The sequence below is a fragment of the Aquarana catesbeiana genome, linkage group LG07 (genome assembly GCF_042186555.1).
Source record: "Aquarana catesbeiana isolate 2022-GZ linkage group LG07, ASM4218655v1, whole genome shotgun sequence".
NCBI classification, from domain to species: Eukaryota; Metazoa; Chordata; class Amphibia; order Anura; family Ranidae; genus Aquarana; species Aquarana catesbeiana.
The window spans coordinates 323,413,394-323,436,924 of record NC_133330.1 but is presented as its reverse complement, the minus strand read 5'-3'; the positions used below and the strand labels follow the sequence as shown (position 1 = coordinate 323,436,924).

General features: G+C 42.9%; 1 protein-coding gene across 1 annotated transcript in view; it reads right to left on the bottom strand.

Moving 5' to 3' along the window:
- Positions 1 to 559: 559 nt before the first annotated feature.
- The window catches only part of GNG12 (G protein subunit gamma 12), a 208,840-nt gene continuing 185,868 nt past the window's right edge, over positions 560 to 23,531 (bottom strand). The window contains exons 3-4 of the mRNA XM_073593771.1: positions 12,854 to 12,958; positions 560 to 11,987 (exon numbers count right to left, since the gene is read on the bottom strand). Coding sequence (XP_073449872.1) covers positions 11,862 to 11,987; positions 12,854 to 12,946 — 219 coding nt within the window. The 5' untranslated portion in view covers positions 12,947 to 12,958 and the 3' untranslated portion in view covers positions 560 to 11,861. The remainder of the gene's footprint in view (positions 11,988 to 12,853; positions 12,959 to 23,531) is intronic.

Below are 23,531 nucleotides of genomic sequence, written 5' to 3'. Positions count from 1 at the left end.
TTGGGACGCCTGCCTTTATACATACATACACACACACACTATTATATATATATATATATATATATATATATATATATATATATATATATATACACACACACATATACACACACATACATATATACATATATATATATATATATATATATATATATATATATATATATATATATATACACACACACACACACACACACACACACACATATATATATATATATATATATATATATACATATATATATATATATATACACACACATATACACACACACATACATACACACACACAAACTTTAATGGTATCCCAGTCTCAGTCCGTAGGGTTCAATATTGGTATTTTCCATTTGAACTTGAAACTGAACCAACCCCAGCAAGACAAACTACAGTTTCTCTACACCCCCCCCCCCCCTTTTTTTTTTTTTAGATGGATAAATTGTAAAATTGGCTGAAAACTCAAGAAAAAAAAAAAACAAAACAAAATATATTTTAATAAAAATACTGACCAATGATCTTTAGAGAAAAAAAAAATCCAATAGAACACAATTACACAAATGGATTTAGAAAATCAACATTCAACATTTTAATAGGTTTATAACATGGACCAAGAATTTTCTTGAAAAATGGCAATAGTGTTATATGTTTATAACATTACACTGTCGTCGACTACAAAAAAGGAACATTACAAAAAAAACGGTGGTAATTATATTTAAAAAAAAAAAAAGGTGCTAGTCCAATTTTGGTAAGAGATGGCTGTAGTCTGTACCTTTATTAAGCGTTTTATACATACACACATTAAAACATACATATACAATCAGAGGACTGGCATTATACAAGTGTCTTGATGGATTATCCTTGGCATTTAGTGTTGGATCAGAAATGAATGAAGTTGAGTGGAACACAAATTACAAATGGATTATTAAATAAAAAAAAACATTTGCCACTAGTACACTTTTCAGTGGTAGACAGTCAAAGGAAGCTGCATTATTACATTATAGCAAAACCAAAAATTTTACTCTGCAAGGTTTTTTATTTTTATCTCCAAATGATACAAAATATCCTGAAGTATGAAATACAGCACTGAAGCGTGAATAGCTGCTTTGCAGTGGGAAGGGTTAACCGTGACGGAAATTAAAATTTTATTTTTTAAAATAAACTACCTGGGCTCTTATGTGGATTACACCCCTGTGATGTCTGGATGTGATCTGCTATCAAGACAGATCATGGCCTATAAGAATGAATCTGATTCATCTGTATGAGTGAAAGGAAAAAAAAAACAAGAGCACTGTACTGATAGTAAAAGGACCACTAAGACAAGTTGGTTTGCATTAAAGAACTACAAACATACAAATATATATAAACCAATAATACTCTAGACTGGAAGATACACTATATGGCCAAACAACTGTGGACACCTGACCACACCTATATGAACTTGTTGGATCCCATTCCAAAACCATGGGGATTATTATGGAATTGGAGCTCTTTCCTGAGTGGGCTTTCCACAAGAAGTGGGAATTTGCATCTATTCAGCTTTAAGGGGATTGTAGTTGCATTAGAGCACTTGCAACAACACATTTAGGTACTGCGATACATTTTATTTGCACTAACAGTTAGGAAAAGCTTTTGGGGTTTATCCCCCTTCTTCTTGGTCCAAGCAGTAGTTCTGAAAATGCAACGGTTAGAGTCCATTTACACTAGAAGCTGCGTTGAGCCGCGTTTTAAGTCTCTCTACCGCTACCCCCTTTAGCTGGAAAGGCAGGGTGCACACATACCGCCGCCAGGATGCTTTGAGGTCCTCTTTCGGGCTCGGCGGGCACTACTGCCCACCAAACGTGACGCACTCAAGTGAATTGGGCCACATTGCAACCACCCCGTAACCAAGTGCAGTGCATGTGGTTGGGGCGTGGTAGTCCATCGTTTAGGGGATTAACACAGGGGGTGGGGGCGGCAATGTAAAATACCTTGTTTCCACATTCAGAGTGCACCACAATTGGAAAGAAAGCGTTAAAGGATAAGTTCACCTTTTGGGACATGTTCCTCCCATATTTAGGGTGGAACATGCAATATGTTCCAGCAGCTGCAGCCTCCTTCCCCCTCCTTCTCAGGGGGAACATGGGCAGGCGGAGCCCCGCATAGTCCTCTGTGATACATGTTCTATCAGCTGCAGCCTCTACCCCCCCCCCCCCTCCCCACCAGTGACAGCGGGCAGGCATCTTCTCAGGGTGCCTGCTGTCACTGTATGAAAAGAACATGGGCAGGCGGAGCCCTGCACAGTCCTCTATGAAAGGGAAACTACAAGTCCCAACAGCCAGGCTGTCAAGCTTGTAGTTTCAATGAACTACCATGGTGCTATTGAGTGCTCCGGTAGTTTAATATTCATTTATTTTTCCTGTCACAGTTTATCGTATCTGCTTGCCCGTACGAGGTGTGAGCATAAACTGAGAAGTCTGCAGGAATCCTGCATGGCACCCATGATCTGCTGATCACGAGGGCAATGCTTTCCAGGCAAGTAAAAAAATAAATAAAAATGCACATTTTTATTTTTTTTTACCGCAAAAAGATGTGCATTTATTTTTTTTTGTTTTTTAAAAAAAGGTGAACTTGTCCTTTAATGCAAAGAAGTAAAAAAAGGTCTCAAGAACAGTATCCAAGCCTATTTAGCTGAAAAAGCATTTGCCAAGTCCAGGTGATCAGTTCAGGAACTGATTTTGAGAAGACCCAGCTAATTTTCGGCAATCCAATTTATTCCGTAGGGGTGAGGTCAGGCCTCTGTGCGGGTCCCGCAATTTTCTACACACCAAGCTCATCAAACCGTGTCTTTATGGAGCTGACTTTGTACACGGGGGGCACAGTCATGTGTGAACAAAAAGGTGCTCTTCCCTAAACTGCTCCCAAAAAGTTGGAAGCATCTGTAGTATGAACAGTACCCTGCAGTGGAAATACCTGAGCTCAATCATTTGGTGGAGTGTTGACATAGTTTTGGCCATATAGTGTATGTATTTTAATCATATGGGTAGAAGGTACCGTCCATGAGCTGGTAGTTTTGCTACACAACCATTATAAGTTCGCCTAGGCATAACATCCTTGCAAGCTCCATCTCTGCCAGTCGTGTTTTTGGAAACAAAAGAGACAGATGGGTGACAGACACAGAGGACATCAGGATAGTATGGAGAATGGTCATCCTCCACGAAAAAATAAAATAAAAATTCCGTCCCCATCCATAAAAAAACAACTCTGTCCCCAATTACAATCCACCGACAGACATGAAGAAGTGGTCCTCCTCTCATGTTTCCTTGCAAGTTGCTAGTCCTGAAATATCTAACCATCTGCATGATGGCTGTGCAGCAAACCTTCCCAACGTTCACACGCTGGTCCGTTTGAATCGGCTGGTGAATGAAAAAAAAAAAAGAATTCAGCACAATCCTCAGGAAAACTGAAACCACGCAATGTCTGAATACTGCTTACTCCTCTTCTCACCGAGTGGGAGAGCGATTCATTCAGAAATCTCAGCAAAGATACAAACCGCAGTCACACATTAGTACAAACACTGGATCCGGGACTTGTAGGCAGTGAAGGATGTTTACACTAGATACTCGAGGGGAAATTTCACTGCTGATTGCTGCAAATACGAGAGAAAACAACTTATTTTTCCCACATTGACCGATGCCGAGCTCAGATCCAACAACTGCCCTTTCTCTTCCCATTGCTCAGCCAATTACATATTTGGCGATGTGTTATGGAAACCTTATCATTACTAACACTGCAAAACAGAACTACTGTTTGATTTCAATTCTAAAAGAGTACCAGTGATAGGAAGCAGTCCCCAATGTGCAAAGTGAAGCTATTTGGCTTGGTAATGCCTTGTGAGGCTAGCCAATCAGAAAACAGGGAGGAGAAGAGATTAGACAAAAGCTTCCAGAATTAAAAAAAAAAGTTGGTCTAAAATGAAGGAATCTTCACATAGAGGTAGAACCCTATAAAAATTATATAAAAACTAAACCCACCTATCTTGGATCTCTAGATCAGCCTTTCTCAACCTTTTTGACATGGAGGAACTCTTGAAATAACTTTCAAGTGTCAGGGAATCCCTGCTAATAATTACTGTAATGTCACAGGACATTGGCATGAACAGTAGATCAATTAAGACTTGCCCCCTTTTATTGGTGGTCAGTGAAACCCCTACATATATGGTCAGTGGAGACAGACTCCCTTAGATTGGTAGTCAGTGGCATAAGGTCCACTCTACATTGATGATAACTGGGAGAAGGGCCCAAATACTCTGGTGGTCAGTGAGGAGAAGGGCCCCATTACTCTGGTGGTCAGTGAGGAGAAGGGCCCCATTACTCTGGTGGTCAGTGAGGAGAAGGGCCCCATTACTCTGGTGGTCAGTGAGGAGAAGGGCCCCATTACTCTGGTGGTCAGTGAGGAGAAGGGCCCCATTACTCTGGTGGTCAGTGAGGAGAAGGGCCCCATTACTCTGGTGGTCAGTGAGGAGAAGGGCCCCATTACTCTGGTGGTCAGTGAGGAGAAGGGCCCCATTACTCTGGTGGTCAGTGAGGAGAAGGGCCCCATTACTCTGGTGGTCAGTGAGAAGGGCCCCATTAATCTGATGGTCAATGAGAAGGGTCCCATTACTCTGGTGGTCAGTGAGGAGAAGGGCCCCATTACTCTGGTGGTCAGTGAGGAGAAGGGCCCCATTACTCTGGTGGTCAGTGAGGAGAAGGGCCCCATTACTCTGGTGGTCAGTGAGGAGAAGGGCCCCATTACTCTAGTGGTCAGTGAGAAGGGCCCCATTACTCTAGTGGTCAGTGAGAAGGGCTCCATTACTCTCGTGGTCAGTGAGAAGGGCCCCATTACTCTCGTGGTCAGTTAGGACAAGGACCCCATTACTCTGATGGTCAATGAGGAGAAGGGCCCCATTACTCTGGTGGTCAGTGAGGAGTAGGGCCCCATTACTCTGGTGGTCAGTGAGAAGGGCTCCATTACTCTGGTGGTCAGTGAGAAGGGCCCCATTACTCTGGTGGTCAATGAGGAGAAGGGCCCCATTACTCTGGTGGTCAGTGAGAAGGGCCCCATTACTTTGGTGGTCAGTGAGGAGGAAGGCTCTCATTACTCTGGTGGTCAGTGAGAAGGGCCCCATTACTCTGGTGGTCAGTGAGAAGGGCCCCATTACTCTGGTGGTCAATGAGGAGAGGTGGTCCCATTACTCTGGTGGTCAGTGAGGAGAGGTGGTCCCATTACTCTGGTGGTCAGTGAGGAGAAGGACCCAATTACTCTGGTGGTCAGTGAGGAGAAGGGCCCCAGTACTCTGGTGGTCAGTGAGGAGAAGGGCCCCAGTACTCTGGTGGTCAGTGAGGAGAAGGGCCCCAGTACTCAGGTGGTCAGTGAAGAGAAAGGCTTTCAGTACTCTGGAGGTCATTGAGGACAAGGGCCCCATTACTCTGGTGAAGGATAATCCTATATGGTACTATGGAAATGGTTCACTTTTAAAAGAAAAGAAGCGTATATTTTTCCTGAAACGCATTGGATTTATTCTGCGATTAACCAATTCTATCAATCAATTCTGGGTCCTTTTCCTGAGGGTGGTCCCCATTTGGTGGAGTGCTGCCAAACTGAAGCCAGTGTGCCCAGTGACATTTTAAGTGACCCTTAGAAAATCTGAATGCAGCACACTGTTTGTCTTTGTATTTGGTCCATTACTTTGGTGGTCAGTGAGGAAAAACGTCCCTTACATTGATGGCGAGTGGGAAGAATTTCTCCATACATAGGTAACCAGCAAGCTCTTCGCACAGAAAGCTTGCTGTGTCAGTGGTTACTTATCTGAAAGTCAGAAAGTGCTAAATGCTCAAGGACCTCTCACAACCCAAGGAGAAACCCTAGGTTCAGATGGGACCCTAGTTGAGAAAGGTTGTTCTAGATGCCAATGACTCATAAGAAGTGAAAACGTTTAAAGAAAAACCTAAGATGTGAAAACACTTCTGAAAATATATTGTTAGCGGTTACAACTAGTGGTTCTTATCCCTTTTCTCACACACTGCAAAAAACTATACGATTAAGCCAATACGTGTGGGTACTTCAAAATGGTTCCTGTCAATGCCTTTTAAAGGTTGCTGGAATCCATTAATGAGCATCCAACAAAACCTGTTAGTGTGTACAGACCTTTACATAATACGTATACTAATCATTTGGCAACATAACACACTATGCTTAACAGCATATTAAAACTGACTGCTGGACAGATAAGCCAAACACTGCCTATAAACATTGGCTGGACCAATCTTAAAAGGGAACCTTGAAAGGATAGCAATAAGGCAGCTGCCATTACTACTTTCACGTTTTGAGGCTGCCGACCCAACAGTCATCCTTTTATTTACTACTTGTCTTTGCAGATACACCAACCTATGCTTGCCAAGTCTTGCATTTTTGAGGGTCTCAGTTTGAAATGACTTGAATGCCAAAACACCAACGTGTTGGTGGAAACTGGTCTTTATGAAAAAGTTCATAAAAGGTTCCCTTTAGGAATGTGTAGGTGGCCACATTTTTAAATCCTCAGAAGTCTCAGAAGACTGGTTCCCGTCCTGGCCAACGCTCATAAAAACCTCTACTTTCAATGTGTGTAGTCAATGGATAAAATAAAATGCCTCAACAGAATGGACTGATGATTCTGGAAACATGTTGGTAGTCGTTATAAAGAAAGCACTACAGACCAGCCTAAGCTCCATCTACTCATAACAGAGATCATCTGTGGCTCTGACTGGTCAACTACTAAAGCTCGCAAATGAGTTGCTTGTAGCTGAACGCCAACTGGCCGTCCACCACCGACATGGGAGACGCTCACCCCCCTCAATCCCAGAGAATTTGTTAAAAACACACACACACGCTCACAAACACTGTCCACTATGGCACATTAGGAGTGTACTAATCCAATAAAATACATGACCCTCCCCCCACAATATAACCTGAACCCAAACCGTAAATCGGAATGCCACTTTAAACCCCCCCCCCCCCCAATTAAACTTTTAATTATTTGCGATTTAATAAAATACTTTGCCTCAGTAACCAATTAAAACACACATATATCAAGAAAGAAGTTGTATTAAAAATATATATATATATTTATACTGAAATTTCATCACCTGTGCGGGAAAATTTACAGTATGGCGTTACGACAGAGCACCAGTATGTTTTAGTGGATTCCTAACAGTTTTTGGGACATTTATTGCCAAAATGGAGTTTCTAACACTTTACTTGGCTGATTTTAGGTGCACAAAATACATTTTTAAAAAGGAAAAAAAAAAAAAAAAAAGGTGCAGTCAGTGAAATCTATATATTTGTTTAGTTCAACACTGCAAGCCTAGAACGTGAGCAGAGAATACATGAATCCCGTGAGCTCCAGATATGCTACTATACTCAGGATCCTGAGTATATAAAAAAAAAAAAAAAACTTGACAAAAAGGGATGTCAACCTGATCACCAGCACTACCGAAAAAAAGCAAAGCAAGGGAAAACCAAAAAAGAACAACACTTCATACATTTGGCCTGTGAAAGGGGAAACCTCACAGTGAGGTGGCACATTTAAAGGGATTTCCCATCTTGACATGACTTTTCGATTTGCTAGTACAAACCCTCCTGCACTTCATTAAAGTGTTACTAAACCCACAACAGTAAAATCAGTCTGTATATGCAGTAAAGCATGCTTGTTATACTCACTGTGGAACCTCAGGGGTTAATCCTCTGCATTGTGTAAAAAAGGCTGTTTGATCCTGTCTTCTCTTAACCTCCCCTTCTTCAACAGTCCCCAATCCATCTGCTGATAGAACAGAGCCTAGTGGGCAGGCTGCACATGCTCAGTTTGGTGTATATTGCTAGTTTTTTTTTTACTTGGGAGGGTGCATGTAATCAGCACAGGGCCAATCAGCACTATCGAGACAGAGGGTCAGGGGTCATACAGCCTCATAGGACAATCAGGGGAGACTGAACACTCCTCCTACAAGCTTTAACCAGACACAGATAGAAGTCACAAGACTGCTATATACTGCTGATGAGAAAAGGTATTTAGCAGTTTATATTTACTAAAATAATCGCATCTCCATTTTCTGTGTACTGTGGGAGACCAGGTATAGTGGATGCAGGGTCCTGGGTTTAGTAACACTTTAAAAGCATTGCTTTATCTTAAAGTTGGTTACCCACCCTTATCATTCTGTAGTAGAGTGTAACCAGACAGCATTGTGTCATAACAGGCAAAATAAAGAAACCTCGGATTACAGAAGTACATTGCCTTAAAAGCACAAAATGACAAAATGAAGCAGGAGGTTGCAATAGCCTTAAAGTTACTGCAAGAGGGAACCCCCGGCAGGTCTTCCAGCATACCTAGGATAATACATTCTGTGCAAGTTACCCGCAATGTGGAACAGACATTAGGGATCCATGATGGGCGTTATGAAAACGCCCATAGTTTTACATGTACGTCTTGTTCCAAGCTCCCCCCCCTCCCCAGAAGAAAATGGACACAACCCTGTGACCGTAAGCTCCTACTCACTAAAATATATCTGTGCAAAAATTAAACTGTTAAAAACAATGGCTGCATTGGATTTCTTTGGTGCCAAAAACAGCAAGTCGCCAGCCAGTGCCTTTCCTTACAACCAATAAGCTTCGCACATGTACAAAAACTGTCAGTGTTGCCCGGAGCAACAAGCCAGCTGCTCCCCTTCAAGATGGCTGAGCAGGTTGGAATATGAAAAAGAGAAGTGGACTGGTTGCTATGGGTAACAAAGGCACTTTCATACAATGTGACACTCTGTGCGCACATTTAAAAAATTGGTCCTTGTGACTGAATATTTGTATGTGAAACAAAATTAATCTGAAAAACACTATACAAAACAGGTCTCGACCCAGCCAGGCAGCAGGGCTGGTAATATATCTTTTTGGTCTGCTTTTTTTCTTACCTTTCCCCTAAATGTACCTTTAATCGTGCCTACAGCTTTATCTTTAGCTGAGCTTTGCCTGGGTGAAGATCTCGATACAAGTTCAATCAATTAAAAACAAGACTCTGGAGAGCTAACAAGAATGAGTCCGAAGCCTACTTCAAGCTGAACTAAACCCTCCAATATTGCACAGCAGGGGTCTCCAAACTTTTCAAACAAAGGGTCAGTTTACTGGCCTTCAGGCTTTAGGGGGCCAGACTGTGGCTGGTGGGAGTAGAAAATACCACCCCATCATTGGTTTCAATGTGAGGAATAGTGCCCCACTGTTGGCATCAATTGGAGGAATTCCGCCCCACCATTGGTATGGGTTCGAGGAATTCTGCCCTATTGTTGGTGTCACTGGGAGGAATGGTGCCCCAAGGTCCAGGTAAAGGCAGACAAAGGGCCGCATCTGGCCCCCAGGCCACAGTTTGGAGACCATTGCTTTACAGGCAAGGAAACTGCCATCTTGGCCTCAGTTTAATCTGCAGTTGACATGGTGCTCGACATGTGATCAGTTATGGCACCAGCCATTTGATTGCTTGACAGTTCCATTAGGAACACAAGCAAATGTGATGCTTATCGTTCATGGCATGCCAATAAATGTAAATGTTTTTGGAAACTGTAAAATTGATGGGTTTAGTTCGACTTTAAAGTGCAAGTAAACCCTCCTATCGTTTTCAGCCAAGGAAGCTGCCATCTTGGCCTCAGTTTAATCGTCAACTGCCATGATGCTGCACATGTGATTAGTTATGACACCAGCCATTGGATGGTTTGACAGTTTGGTTGAGAGCACAATGTGACAGTTACATTCCCAGCAAGTGTCGGGAATGCAAACGTTTTTTGATGGGTTTAGTTCCTCTTTAAAGTGGTTGTAAACTCTAAAAAAACAAAAAAAAAACAAAAAACTGAAAAAAAACCCTGCAAGACAAAGGCATAATAAGCTAGTATGCATCGCATACTAGCTCATTATGAAATACTTGCCTTAGATCGAAGCTGTTGCAGCGGACCCCGCACACCGCTGTGACCGGCAACATGTCACCCGGAGTTGTTCACGGGTTCCGGCGCTGTGAAAGGCTGAAGCCACGATGACGTAATTTCCCACGCATGCACACGGGAGCCACCGGTCACAGCACGGCTTCTGAAGAAATGGCTCGATCGGGCCGTTTCTTCAGTTCACATGTGCCGATGACGTTGGCACATGCAGATACAGTGAATATCTCCTAAACTGTCCAAGTTCAACAGATATTTACGGTACATACAGGTAAGTCTTATTATAGGCTTGCCTGTAGGTAAAAGTGGCGTAACAGGGTTTACAACCACTTTAAGTCTTGCCACTATGATAATTTTCAACTGGTTAATGCAGATATGGTAGGCCAACTACCTGGTTGGACTGCAGCTGTAGGCTTGGACCTGTTTGACAAGAATCCTATACTGAACGGGAACACTCTATGTAAAGTAGTGAATACTAATTGACCAAATGTTGAGAGGCATCCGAACAGAGCAGAGATGAAATGCTGCACCATGCTGGTTTTGGAGCAAAAGCCAAAGACAAATTGAGGCCATAGTATTGTGTACATGCTGCCAGCATAGTCTAAAGGCAGCCATTGTATGAATTTATTACCAGCAATAAGATGAGGTTAATGTGGTGCCCTCATTCCAGTCCTTGCTTACAGTGAGATTCCACTCTCTCACCTGGCCAAATATATGGCTCATTCCTTGGCATGTAGGGGTATCGAACTTCTGCATGGAGCTGCTCATGAGCTGTTTGGCTCTGTGTTTGGCAAGAAGTTACAACTAGCCTACCTCTGCTTAGATAAGCGGTGTTAATTGGAGGATTAGGAGGAGTAAAATTAAATACTCAAGATTCTCTGGGAGTTTCCTTCAGGCCGGGTTCACACTGTGTGCGGACGCGGCTCAGAGCAGGGGTCCGGTGCATCCTTGCTCTCCATTTCAGGGATGAATCAGTCCCGAATTTTTGCCTGAATTCGGAGCTAAAGATGCACAGGACCCTTGTGCAATGCACTGCGTGGCCGCCTTGGAGGTGTGTGAGCCGGCATCAAGAGCAGGTCAGTCTCAATGCATCCAATTCGCATCAGTGTGAACCCAGCCTCAAGCACCAGACGAAGCAGCTGGAATTAGGCAGTAAAGCTCTGAAATGCCTCAAAGACAGCCATGCCTTATGCACTTCCCTCTGCCAAAGTCTTTCCCAACACACAGTAAGCAATAACACTAAGATTCAAGTGACTAGGTTGGCTTAATCTTCATTCAATTTGGTTGGTTCAGCTCACAAAAAAAAAAAAAAAAGGCTGCCGGTGCTTACAAGACAAGCACACTCTTCCTTCACAAAAAAAAAAAAAACTCGTTACCCTGAATTTAGAACATATTTAGGACATTGGACAAGGCCCTGGAATGGCAGATTCAGACCTACAAATTCTACATGGCAATGGACCTTTAGTTGCGCTACACCATTCACGACCTGCAACGCTAATTTGCGCAGAAAGCGGAGGCCACTTTGGTCTTGGTTAGAGTTCTAGCAATACTTTGACTAAGACGAGTAGACATTGCACATAAAAAAAAAAAACCATAATAAAATACAACCCAACCAAAATATTTACCACCCCTAACACGTCCCTAATAAGTAATAACAATTTGTTTTGTTTTTTTTTTTAGAAACTGTTCCCATGAATACGAAATCTAAAAAAAAAAGAAAAAGTTTAAAGAAAAAAAAAAAAAACAAAATAGAAAAAAAAATCATTGGTATAGATTAAAGTACATTATTTTTTTTTCCTTTTTTTTTTAAGTGGATAACAGAATCCTTAGTCTAATTTTAGTAAGGATCTGCTTGGTGTTGTAAGTGAAAAGAGAGACAGATGTTCGCTAGCGACGAGGACACTACAATATAATGCAAGGCTTCTTATCCTTGAAGGGGTTTTCTGATGCTGGAATGCCCATTAGCAAAGGGTCGTGGTTGGCATGTTCGTCACAGTAGCGCATGAGATCAGCCGATGCTTTGGAAATCTGTAAATAAAACAGACGAAAACTATGTATACTGTTGAAATACATATATGCAAACTGTATTGCATGCCAAAAAAAGACGGTTATTCTGTGCAGCCAGTCTTCATAGCTCATGGTAAAGTTAAAAAGTTGAAAATATTTTGCAGGTAGAATGGATCCCTTGTATGTATTTCAACTACACTATATTACCAAAAGTATTGGGACACCTGCCTTTACACGCACATGAACTTTAATGGCATCCCAGTCTTATGCCGCGTACACACGGTCGGACTTTTCGTCTACAAAAGTCCGACGGACTAAAGCTGGCTGACAATCCGATCGTGTGTGGGCTTCCCCGGACTTTCAGCGGACTTTTCCAGCCTCAAATCTGACGGACTTTAGATTTGAAACATGCTTCAAATCTTTACGTCGTAACTACGCCGGACCCAGAAATCCGCTCGTCTGTATGCTAGTCCGACGGGCAAAAACCCACGCTAGGGCAGCTATTGGCTACTGGCTATCAACTTCCTTATTTTAGTCCGGTGTACGTCATCACGTACGAATCCGTCGGACTTTTGTGTGATTGTATGTAGGCAAGTCCGCCGCAAGTCCGCCAAAAGTCTGTCGAAAGTCTGTCGGACAGGCTGTCGGACTTTTGTAGACGAAAAGTCCGACCGTGTGTACGCGGCATTAGGCCGCAGGGTTATAGACTGGGATGCCATTAAAGTTCATGTGTTTGTAAAGGCAGGCGTCCCAATACTTTTTGCAATAGAGTGTATATATATGTATAAACATGAGTTCGGGACCTTAGAGTGTAACCTCCTTGAGGACGGGGACTGATGAAGCTATGGGTGCTGCAAATATGACAAAATATTGGAGCTGAGCATTACCTTTATTCTCTCTATAGACGCCTCCACTCGGAGTTGCTGGACGGTTCTCCTTGCTTGTGCTATGTTATTCGTGCTGGTAGTTTTGGTGGACATCTTTGGTGAAGTCTGAGGAAGAGATAGAAGGGAAAGTTGCAGGTTATCTAAAACCATTCTGGGTAATCAAAACATTCCACAGATATGAGCTTGAAGTAGGCCACACGCATGCACACACCCAGGCTCCTGGCGGAGGAAAATTCAGACGCCTGGGAAAGGAATGTACTAAAAATTCCTCCATCATGTATGTGACACACATGGCTCGTGCTGATGCGACACACACACCTTACAAACAATGGATTGGATTTCACAATGTGGAAGGTTGAACTTTATTTTTAATTTTAGCAAATGTCACACAAATACATGACATCTAGTGAACATGCCAGCTCATGCTTGGTGTATTAATGAACACGGGAAACGTTTTTGAATTCCATAATAATTAAATCTCCTAAAACGCCAGCATTTTATTTCTGAGATGGAGAACAAACACGAAGACAGTCAAATATTAGGAATAGTTTGATGGCAAAGTGGTCAGCATTTACAAACTCATCAATGGGCTTTCCATTCTAGGTGCATCTTCTTCAATCACTGGTACACCATTGGCAGCCGAACTGTCAATCAAGTCTGTCAGCTTGAAGCGACACGGTCAACCTGCCCATTCAGGGAAGAGTCAAGCTAGGTTCACAGTGCTGAAAAGCAATCTGTGGTGGAGCATTTTTCGGAGCGCAGCTAAGCGGCTGCTGTCAGGCATTCAAGAGGACACTACCGCCTCCTAAATGCCTTTATGTTTAGAGTATTTTCAGCCGATAAGCCGTATATAATGGGGTTAATGTGCCACAACCACAAGCCAAGGATTCGGATCGTGGTTGCAGCGTGGTCCCGCTGACTTAAATGACAAGAGTTTGACAGGCGATGCCGCCTGTCAACTCTGCATGTCACGTTTTGCGCACAGCCTTTAGGTGGGCAACTGGGGGAAGGGTGGCAAAACTGCGTCTCAGCCACCTGTTTTTACTGCCCCCCGGCTACCTGTATGAAAGAGACCTACAGTGCCCCCAGATAAATAGGTTGGACTTGACCATGACTCTATAGAAGTGTAAAAGATATCTACGTTGCCTCACAAATTATTTACAAAAATTTTAAAAATCATGACTGCATTCACCCTCTTTGCTGCCAAACCCTTAAATAATACTTATGCGCTACTCAATGTGTAGATTACAATAAAATAAAAATAAAAGTGAAATGACAATAGGCAGTGTAATAGTGACTATAAAGTTGCTATACTCCTGTAGTGTCACCAAGCCCTTGATAAAGTCATGTGATAGTGACGCAACGCGTCGGGAGGAGCCGGGTGCCGAGACCGGAAATCTTTGTTTTATATCGTTGCTAAATATTCCAGACTATGTAAGTTACTACCTTTATAATAGAATTATTTTATGGAATACAATACTATGGGGATTCTTTTTATGTCTACCTATGACCCCTAAATTGGGGGAGAGCGAGGAGGGAGGTCTAAAAGGACGTGAACAGCACAGGAGAGGAGTCCTTCACCACCTGCAGCTACAGCCGTTGCTCCTTGTCATTTCCTATTAGAAAGGAGAGGAGTGGAGAGTGCCACTGAGGATTACACAGATGTGCGATTAGATCCATTGGGGTCTTTATTTGAGGCGAGAGGCTGGGGACACCGTGTGCAGATTGTGAAAGGGGACAAGTGTGATCACATCACCCGGATTTTTTTTTTCTTTGCACTTTGACACTTTATACACTTTTTTTTGCACATTTTTTTGTACCTTTCAAGAGACTATGTATATATGCACTGGATTTATTAACATTGATTGCAATATTGATTTATATTTTATATTTGCACATTTATTGATCATTTTCATGCACATTTACCGCTATCGCCCGCACTGCCCCAGTGTGAAAGGGGTCTTAAACTAAAGACCACCCCGCGTTTTTGGATACCCATTTTTATTTTCTTGCCTACCTTTTTAGAAAGAATAAAATTTACATCTGTCGTAGCCCCGCCACGGCACAGTAAGTCATGTATTTTTCTGTGGTGAGCTCTCCTCCTTCTCCCCCCCGCTGCCTTCTGGGACCTGTGTGTCCCCCAGAAGACGAGCTGGCCATTCACAATGCTCCGAGCGACTTGCGCATGCGCAGTAGGAAACCAGCTGTGAAGCCTAAAGGCTCCGCTGCCGGTTTCTCTTAGTTGGAATGGCAGCGCCTGCACCCGAACATGTGGACGAATCGGCCTCGGGTAGGACAGGTAAGTGTCCTTATTAAAAGTCAGCAGCTACAGTACATGTAGCTGTGGACTTTAAAAAAAATGTTGCGGCTGGAACTTCGCTTTAAGATTTGACAAAAAAAAAAACAAAAAAAAAAAAAAAAAACCTGGAAGCCGATTGGTTTCTATGCAGAACTGCACACTCCAATTTTATTAAATCAACCCCATTGTCTTAGAATGACTCAGTAAAAGCCCACATCTTTGACGTACTTGAAAATTGCTGTTGTGAAAAGGTCCGGATTCAATCTTGCAGAAAAATGGGCAGAAAGGACAGGAACCTGGTATGAACAGCTAGCAGAGATTTACCCCAAAACATTGGCAGCTGTAATTGCAGCCAAAGTGCTTCTAATAAGTAACAACTCGGGGAGTGCAAAGTAAATACTATACTGTACATATTTTCCACCTTTAGTCCAGGTTCACACCGAGCTGCGGGAATGAAGCCGTGCGAGTTCAGCTAAACTGAAACCATTTCACTCCCGCATGTCAGCCCCGATTTCAGCAGCGATTTCACAGACATCTGTGCGGGTTACTGCACAGAAGTGAATGGAAATCGCATCCCGAAAATTGCAAAAAGTAGTACAGAAACTACTTTTTGAAATCGGTGTGGCGCCGCAAATGCAGTGTCGCACCGATTAGGACGGTGCCATTGCCTTTCCAGCAATTGCCGCAGATTTAACATGTCAAATCGCATGTCAAAACGCATGTCAAAACGCACCAATGTGAACCAGAGCTTAAGGCTACTTCACACTTGGCGTTTAGCTTGTGTGCAATTCAGTCCCAGCTTCTAATGTTCCTGGGGAGACACAGGTGCAGCGCCCAGCCCCTCTGCCTGCAGCCTGTCAAAGTCTATAGAATATGCTGCGGCTGGACAGGGCTGAATATTTTTACTGAGACACATGCCGCAACGCAGGTATATTGACAGGCTGCAAGCAGCGGTTGTGCCCTGCGCCTCCCAGGCACACTAAAAAGCCAGCATTGGATGCACAATAGCGTAAAAAGTGTTATGCACTATGGTGTGCAAATAAAATCCTATATATCTTTGGCTGTAGCAGCACAAAATAAGGAAAAAAGGCAAATACATATCGCATTTATCGGCATATAAACACGCACATTCATTTTAAGAGGGAAGTTTCAGGGGAAAAAAAAAAAAAATCAAATAAGGAACTTTGAAGCAAAATAAGGGCCAGTACACATCTGCAGCCTCACCATTGCCATCAATGCAGCCTGATCAATGCCCATCTGCTGCCTCACAAGTGCCATCAGTGCAGCAGCCTCACCACTGCCATCCGTGCAGCAGCCTCACCACTGCCATCCGTGCAGCAGCCTCACCACTGCCATCCGTGCAGCAGCCTCACCACTGCCATCCGTGCAGCAGCCTCTCCATTGCCATCAGTGCAGCAGCCTCACCACTGCCATCCGTGCAGCAGCCTCACCAATGCCATCAGTGCAGCCTGATCGATGCCCATCTGCAGCCTAGAGGGGACAGGGAGGGGGGCGGGACAAGCGCCAACAGATTACATACAGTGAGAATCTCCTATGATGGACAGAACAGTGGTCCAATGGCAGCCCAGGAGACGGGACTTACTATTACAGAGGCCGCCAAGTAAACAGGAGATTCTCACTGAATGTAATCTGACGGCGCTTGTCCCGCCCCCCTCCGCGGCAGCTAGAATTGAAGTATCGGCGTATAACACGCACACGCTATTTGCACCAGATTTTCAGGGTGAAAAGGTGCATGTTATACACCAATAAATACATACTTCTGCAAGCCACTTCACAACACATGGTACCTGTCGATGGGCTTTGATTAGGGAAAGGCAGTGCGTGCATTTGACATCAGTCTGAGATTTTTCTGGGTTTATTCAGAGTTCATTACAGGTGTAATTGACCTGCTTCAGTTGCTTTTGCATTCCCATAGACTTGTATTGAGATTGAAACAGTGGTCCTAAGACAATATATGACAATGGTAAGGCAATGTGGACAAGCTGCAAAGAGCTTTGTGACCTTGGGACCCCTCTAGCTGTACAGGAACTATAATCCTCAGCATCCTCACCAGTGCAGTCACTAAATCTTTCTGGAAGGCTTACAAGGCCAACCTTCACAGCAACTGCAGAGGGACCAAAACATCCTACAAACTATTAGAGATCTTTTCACATTGATTTCAGTGTCCTGGGCATATTGTACAGTACAGAGGAATGTCCGCAGAGCAATAAACAGGATTTGTAAAGTGCCAGCGTCAGCATTCAGCAAATCACACACAAAAGAAGTGATCTGTGGCACCTCGCCAGTCACTGAGCCGAGCAAACCCATCTGAACTGTGTGGGGTGAAAACACAGGAGAACCACCATCCAGTCATATACCCGTGGGATACAAACGTTCAGGACTGTAAACATCTAGAAGTTGTACACTCACTTTATAAGGTACACCTGTTCAATTGCTTGGTGACACAAATTGCTAATCAGCCAATCACATGGCAGCAACTCAATGCATTTAGGCATCTAGATGTGGTGAAGACGACTTGCTGAAATTTAAACTGAGCATCAGAATGGGGAAGAAAGGGGATTGAAGTGACTTTGAAAGTGGCATGGTTGTTGGTGCCAGACTGGCTGTTTAAAAAACTGTTGATCTACTGGGATTTTCACACACAACCATCTCTGGGGTTTATAGAGAATGGTCCGAAAAGGGAAAATATCCAGTGAGCGGCAGTTGTGTGGAGGAAAATGCCTTGTTGATATCAGAAGAGAATGGGCAGACTGGTTTGAGATGATAGAAAGGCAACAGTAGCTCAAATAACAACTCGTTACACCCAATGTTGCAGAATACCTCTGAACGCACAACATATCGAACCTTGAAGCAGATGGGCTACAGCAGCAGGAGACCACACCGGGTGACACTCCTGTCTGCTAAGAACAGGAAACTGGGGCTACAATTCTACAATTCACACAGGATCACCGAAATTGGACAATAGAAGATTGGAAAAACATTGCCTGGTCTGATGAGTCTCGATTTCAGCTGCGACATTCAGATGGTCGGGTCAGAATTTGGTGTGAACAACATAAAAGCATGGATCCACCCTGCCTCGTATCACCGGTTCAGGCTGGTGGTGGTGTAATGGTGGGGGGGTGGGGGGGCGGGGGGTATTTTCTTGGCACACTTTGGGCCCCTTAGTATCAATTGAGTACCAACACCACAACCTTCCTGAGTATTGTTGCTGACCATGTCCATCCCTTTATGACTACAGTGTCCCCATCTTCTGATGGCTCCTTCCAGCAGGATAATGCACCATGTCACAAAGCTCCAATCATCTCACCACTGGACAATGAGGTCCCTGTACTCCAATGGCCTCCACACTCACCACATCTCAATCCAATAGAGCACCTTTGGGATGTGGTGGAAACGGAGATTGGCTTCATGGATGTGCAGCCGACCAATCTGCAGCAACTGCGTGATCCTATCAGGTCACTATGGAGCAAAATCTGAGGAATGTTTCCAACACCTTTTTGGATCTATGCCATGAAAAATTAAAAGGCTAAGTTCACCTTGTTTTTTTTTTTTTTTCTAAATTCCAGCCCCCCCCCTATGTACCAATATAGCATGCATGTACTTTCTTTTGCAATAATATCAAAGCTTTCCATAAAATCTACAGACATGTACTTTACTGTCCTCCATCCATGATTCCAAACGTATCTATTGCTTCTGTCTTACATCCTTACAGACTGTAGGTCATGACAATCACACATTGGGCTGCCCAATGTGTGATGAGTGAAAAATGCTCCAAAATACCTCCTACCCCCTTCACAAAAAAAAAAAAAAAAAAAAAAAAAAAAAAACCAACAACAACACGTGGAAATGCAAGTTCCTGCTAAGCAGAGATGTGAATGCGGCTTGACAGCTGAGAGTTTCTGTCCACTCCTTTCTATGTACTTGTATAAACACTATGCAATCTGATTGTGTATTTAGTGAGCAGGGTGAGCACTGCATTAAAAAAAAACGTGCATCTGGGAATGGGAGGTTAGATGATGCAGGGTGTGTGCTAATGAGATCAGCTGGTCAACTCCTTCCTGTGTCATGACCTACAGTCTGTAAGGATATAAGACAGAAGCAATAGATATGTTTGGAATCATGGATGGAGGACAGTAAAGTGACAGTAAGGTACGTGCCTGTAGATTTTATGGAAAGCTTTGATATTGTTGCAAAAAAAAATACATGAATGCTATATTAGTACATACGGGGGGCTGGAATTTAGGAAAAAATAAAAAAAGTGAACTTGGCCTTTAAAGACAAAAGGGGGTCCAACCCGGTACTAGCAATGTGTACCTAATAAAGTGGCCGGTGAGTGTAAAGTCCTGAAAGTTGTTTTTCCTTATAGAAGCATGAAATTGTGATTTGGTCAATTGTTATGGGCACCACATACACTTATGCCGTGTACACACGAGAGGACTTTTCGACTGGACTGGTCCGACGGACCGAATCCGGCGGACAATCCGACCGTGTGTGGGCTTCATCGGATCTTCAGCGGACTGTTTCTGTCGAAAATCTGACCGATTTTAGATTTTGGAACATGTTTCAAATCTTTAAGTCGGAACTCCGCTGGACCCAGTTCCTATCGAAAAATCCGCTCGTCTGTATGCTAGTCCGACGGACGAAAACCGACGCTAGGGCAGCTATTGGCTACTGGCTATCAACTTCCTTATTTTAGTCCGGTTGTACGTCATCATGTACGAATCCATCGGACTTTGGTGTGATCGTGTGTAGGCAAGTCTGTTCGGTTGAAAGTCCGTTGGAAAGACCGTCGGACCTTTGTTGCCGAAAAGTCCGCCCGTGTGTACACGGCATTACAGTCTTCTTGCAGATACTTTCGCATAGCAATACTTGTATTTACAGCTTTATTATACTGGATGAAACTCAAGGCAGATTCAGGAACAAAGAGCAGAACACCTGACAAAAAAAAAAAAGATGAAACCCAAACCTAGCAGAAACCCATCACACCTGTCCAGACAGCACGTCACCGGAACTCCTATAGTAGAAAACGCTCTGCTGAAACTACATAGGTACGGGGGGGGAATCATTTAGCTCTTTGTTTTTATACAGCTGTCAGCTTTTCTGGGACTGCCAGCCACTAGAGCTGCACAATTCGGGCTAAAATGAGAATCACAATGTTTTTGCTTAGAAGAAAGATCATGACTCTCTCACGATTCTCGCGGAGTAACATCATCTTTCATATTATACAAGTTATAATCCATCATTTCTTGCCCTTATTTGGCCCTTGGGGCGTTGTTCATCTCACAGATAGGAGACACTATCGCTCCCACTGATACTAAAAATGGGACACTATTCCTACTACTATAACCAGAAATGGGGCACGGTTACTCCCCCTGGTACCAAAGATGGGACAGTAAAGAAAGGACTCCCTGAAGCCGCACGTCCGTGTTGTCCCTATACTGGGTGTATGAATCTAACCTCAGCCTGGACTCCAACCAGGCCACGTCCCAACGCGTTTCACTCCGACCCTCAGAGCTTAGTCATGGGTCCAGGACTAAGCTCCAAGGGGCAGAGCAAAATGCATTGGGGGCGTGGCCTGGTCGGATTCCAGGCTGATGTTGCCATTCATACACCCAGTATAGGGACAACATAGACATGCAGCTTCAGGGAACCTTTCTTTACTGCTAGTCATTGTAAGAGCTGGGATGAGCTCCTTCCCATGCAGGCACTGCTAGTGTTGGGTGCTTGAGATTCAGACCCCGTTCCATCCAGTGAGCTTGAGCGGCACACAAAGCAGTCCAGGGTCGCATCAAAGACGGGGCATTGTTTTTCCTGCAACTGACACCTGGACAATTTCTATCCACTGCCCCCCCCCCCAAAGTCTGAAGGACAGCAAACTGGTCCTTTGTTTGAAAAGTTTGGAGACTCCTGGTCTAAAAGATCATAAAGCGGTTAGCCTCATATAGAGTTTGACAGGCTGGCGGCAGCGAGACTGGAGGGGACATCTGTGCCCTCCATTAGCAGCTAAATGCCAAAGTCCCACCTACTGGGGCAAAATGTATTCAGCCAAGGAAGCTGCCATCTTGGCCTCTGTTTAATCTCCAACAGCCATGATGCTGCACATGTGATCAGTTATGACACCAGCCATTGGATGGTTTGACAGTTTGGTTGAGAGCACAACCAATGTGACCGTTACATTCCCGGCATGTGACGGAAATGTTACCGTTTTTTGAAACGGTTAAATCGATGGGTTTACTTCCGCTTTAAATGTAAGGACTTATTCTCACTGGTAATTAGAATCTTTAATATTTGCAAACAAAATGAAGGTTTCCTATTTAGAATAATAAGCTGTCAGGTTAATAAAACAGCGATATCAGAACCGATTCAATCATACAGTTAGTAGTGTAAAAAGATTTGCAAAACAATGGGATAAAGGAATATTCCTGAAATTTGTTTTATCTCACGCTTACTGTGAAATTGTGTGAATGCATCAATGCAGTGCATGTTCTCTCAGCTTGCAGAGCTTGGATTTATTGCATGAGTTTACCAAAAATCTAAATATTTCAGACTATACAGCCTCCTGCTACATAACTTAGCTCTGTTTCATGCTGAATAAAGTAAATTATTAATGTATCTTAAATAGAAAACTATCTTTAGATTTTTACTCCACAGGCATTTTATTAAAATAAACTTAATAAAAATCAAAACAATCTGATTTAAAATAAAAAGAAATGCTATATGAATAAAAAAAAAAATCAAATTTAAATAAAAAAATCTGAAATAAAAAAAAAAACAGGTTTAAATAATAATAATAATTAAAAAAACCGATTTAAATAAAATAAACAGATTTAAATAATAAAAAAAACAGATTTAAATAATAAAAAAAAGACAGATTTAAATTTAAAAAAAAAAAAAAATCAGATTTTTTTTCTTTTTTAAGCATTTATTTTTATCCACCCTGCATTGTGCTGTGCTTCTGGTGTGTTTTCCATGTATACCTGCCCTCAATGTATTCATTGCTATATATGCTCCAACATAGAGGCTCATGCAGATTGGAGTTAGGGACCACGCTCCACAGAGGTGGATTGACGAGACAGTGCAGCTTCCACGTATACATGCAAATCTGTGCAACTAAAATCTGTTTTTAATACAAACTGTTAAACAGCGTAAATGTGTTTTTTTTTTTTTTCGTTTTGCTGGCTAGCTGGTAGGTGTGCTGGGAATTGTTTTCTTTATTGTGTTTCTTCTTCTGTAGTCTGGGTCCAGTTTCTAACCCAACTTTGAAGAATCCGAATCCAGAGATACTCTCCTTATTTAAAACTTTATAAATTACTTTGTGCGTATCTACGTACAACACTGGATGACTGGACGAAAACCTTATTAACAAAAGTTGTTCCACTCGTTTGACGTAAGTTGTGATCCAGTCTGCTACTTAAAGTTTAAACATTGTCAACATCTCCAGAATATACGTCAAAGAGTGTCTGCAAGGGATAATCACACCAGGGTCCTTGCAATGCCTGATGTATGTGTGTTATGCAAGGCAGGTGTGAATAAATACTGTAAAGTAAGAATGCTTTCAAAAATATATATTTTCATTATTTATTTTTTACAACTTATAAAATGCAAAGTAAGCAAACAGAAGAAAAATCTAAATCAAATCAATATTTGGTGTGACTCCCCTTTGGCTTCAAATTAGCATGAATTCTTACACTTGCACAAAGTCAGGGATTTTGCAGGATTGGAGTCAGGTGTATGATTAACGAATTATACCAAGCAGGTGCTAATGATCATCAATTTCACATGTAGGTTGAAACACAGTCATTAACTGAAAGAGAAACAGCTGTGTAGGAAGCTTAAAACTGGGTGAGGAACAGCCAAACTCTGCTACTAAGGTGAGGCTGTGGAAGACTGTTTCATGTCACAGGTCATACACCATGGAAAGACTCAGCACAGCAACAAGACACAAGGTAGTTTATACTGCCTTAGCAACATCTCTCCCAAGCAAAGATTTCAAAGCAGACTGGGCTTTCAATATGTGATGTTCAAGCTCTTTTGAAGAAACACTAAGAAAAAAGAAACGGGTAATGTTGAGGACACCATTGATCAGGCAAGGTTGAGGACCGTAGACGCAGGGGTCGACCAAGGAGACTATGCAGCAGATAAAAGTCACATCATGCATACTTCCTTTTGACATTGGAAAAGAGGTCCAGCAGTGCCATCAGCACAGAACTGGTGGAAACCAGTGGGACCCAGGTACACACATCTACTGTTTGGAGAAGTCTGGCCAGAAATGGTCTTTATGGAAGGACTGCGGACAAAATATCATATCTGTGGGAATAAGGCTAAGCAACTCAACTATGCAGGAAAGCATAGGAACTG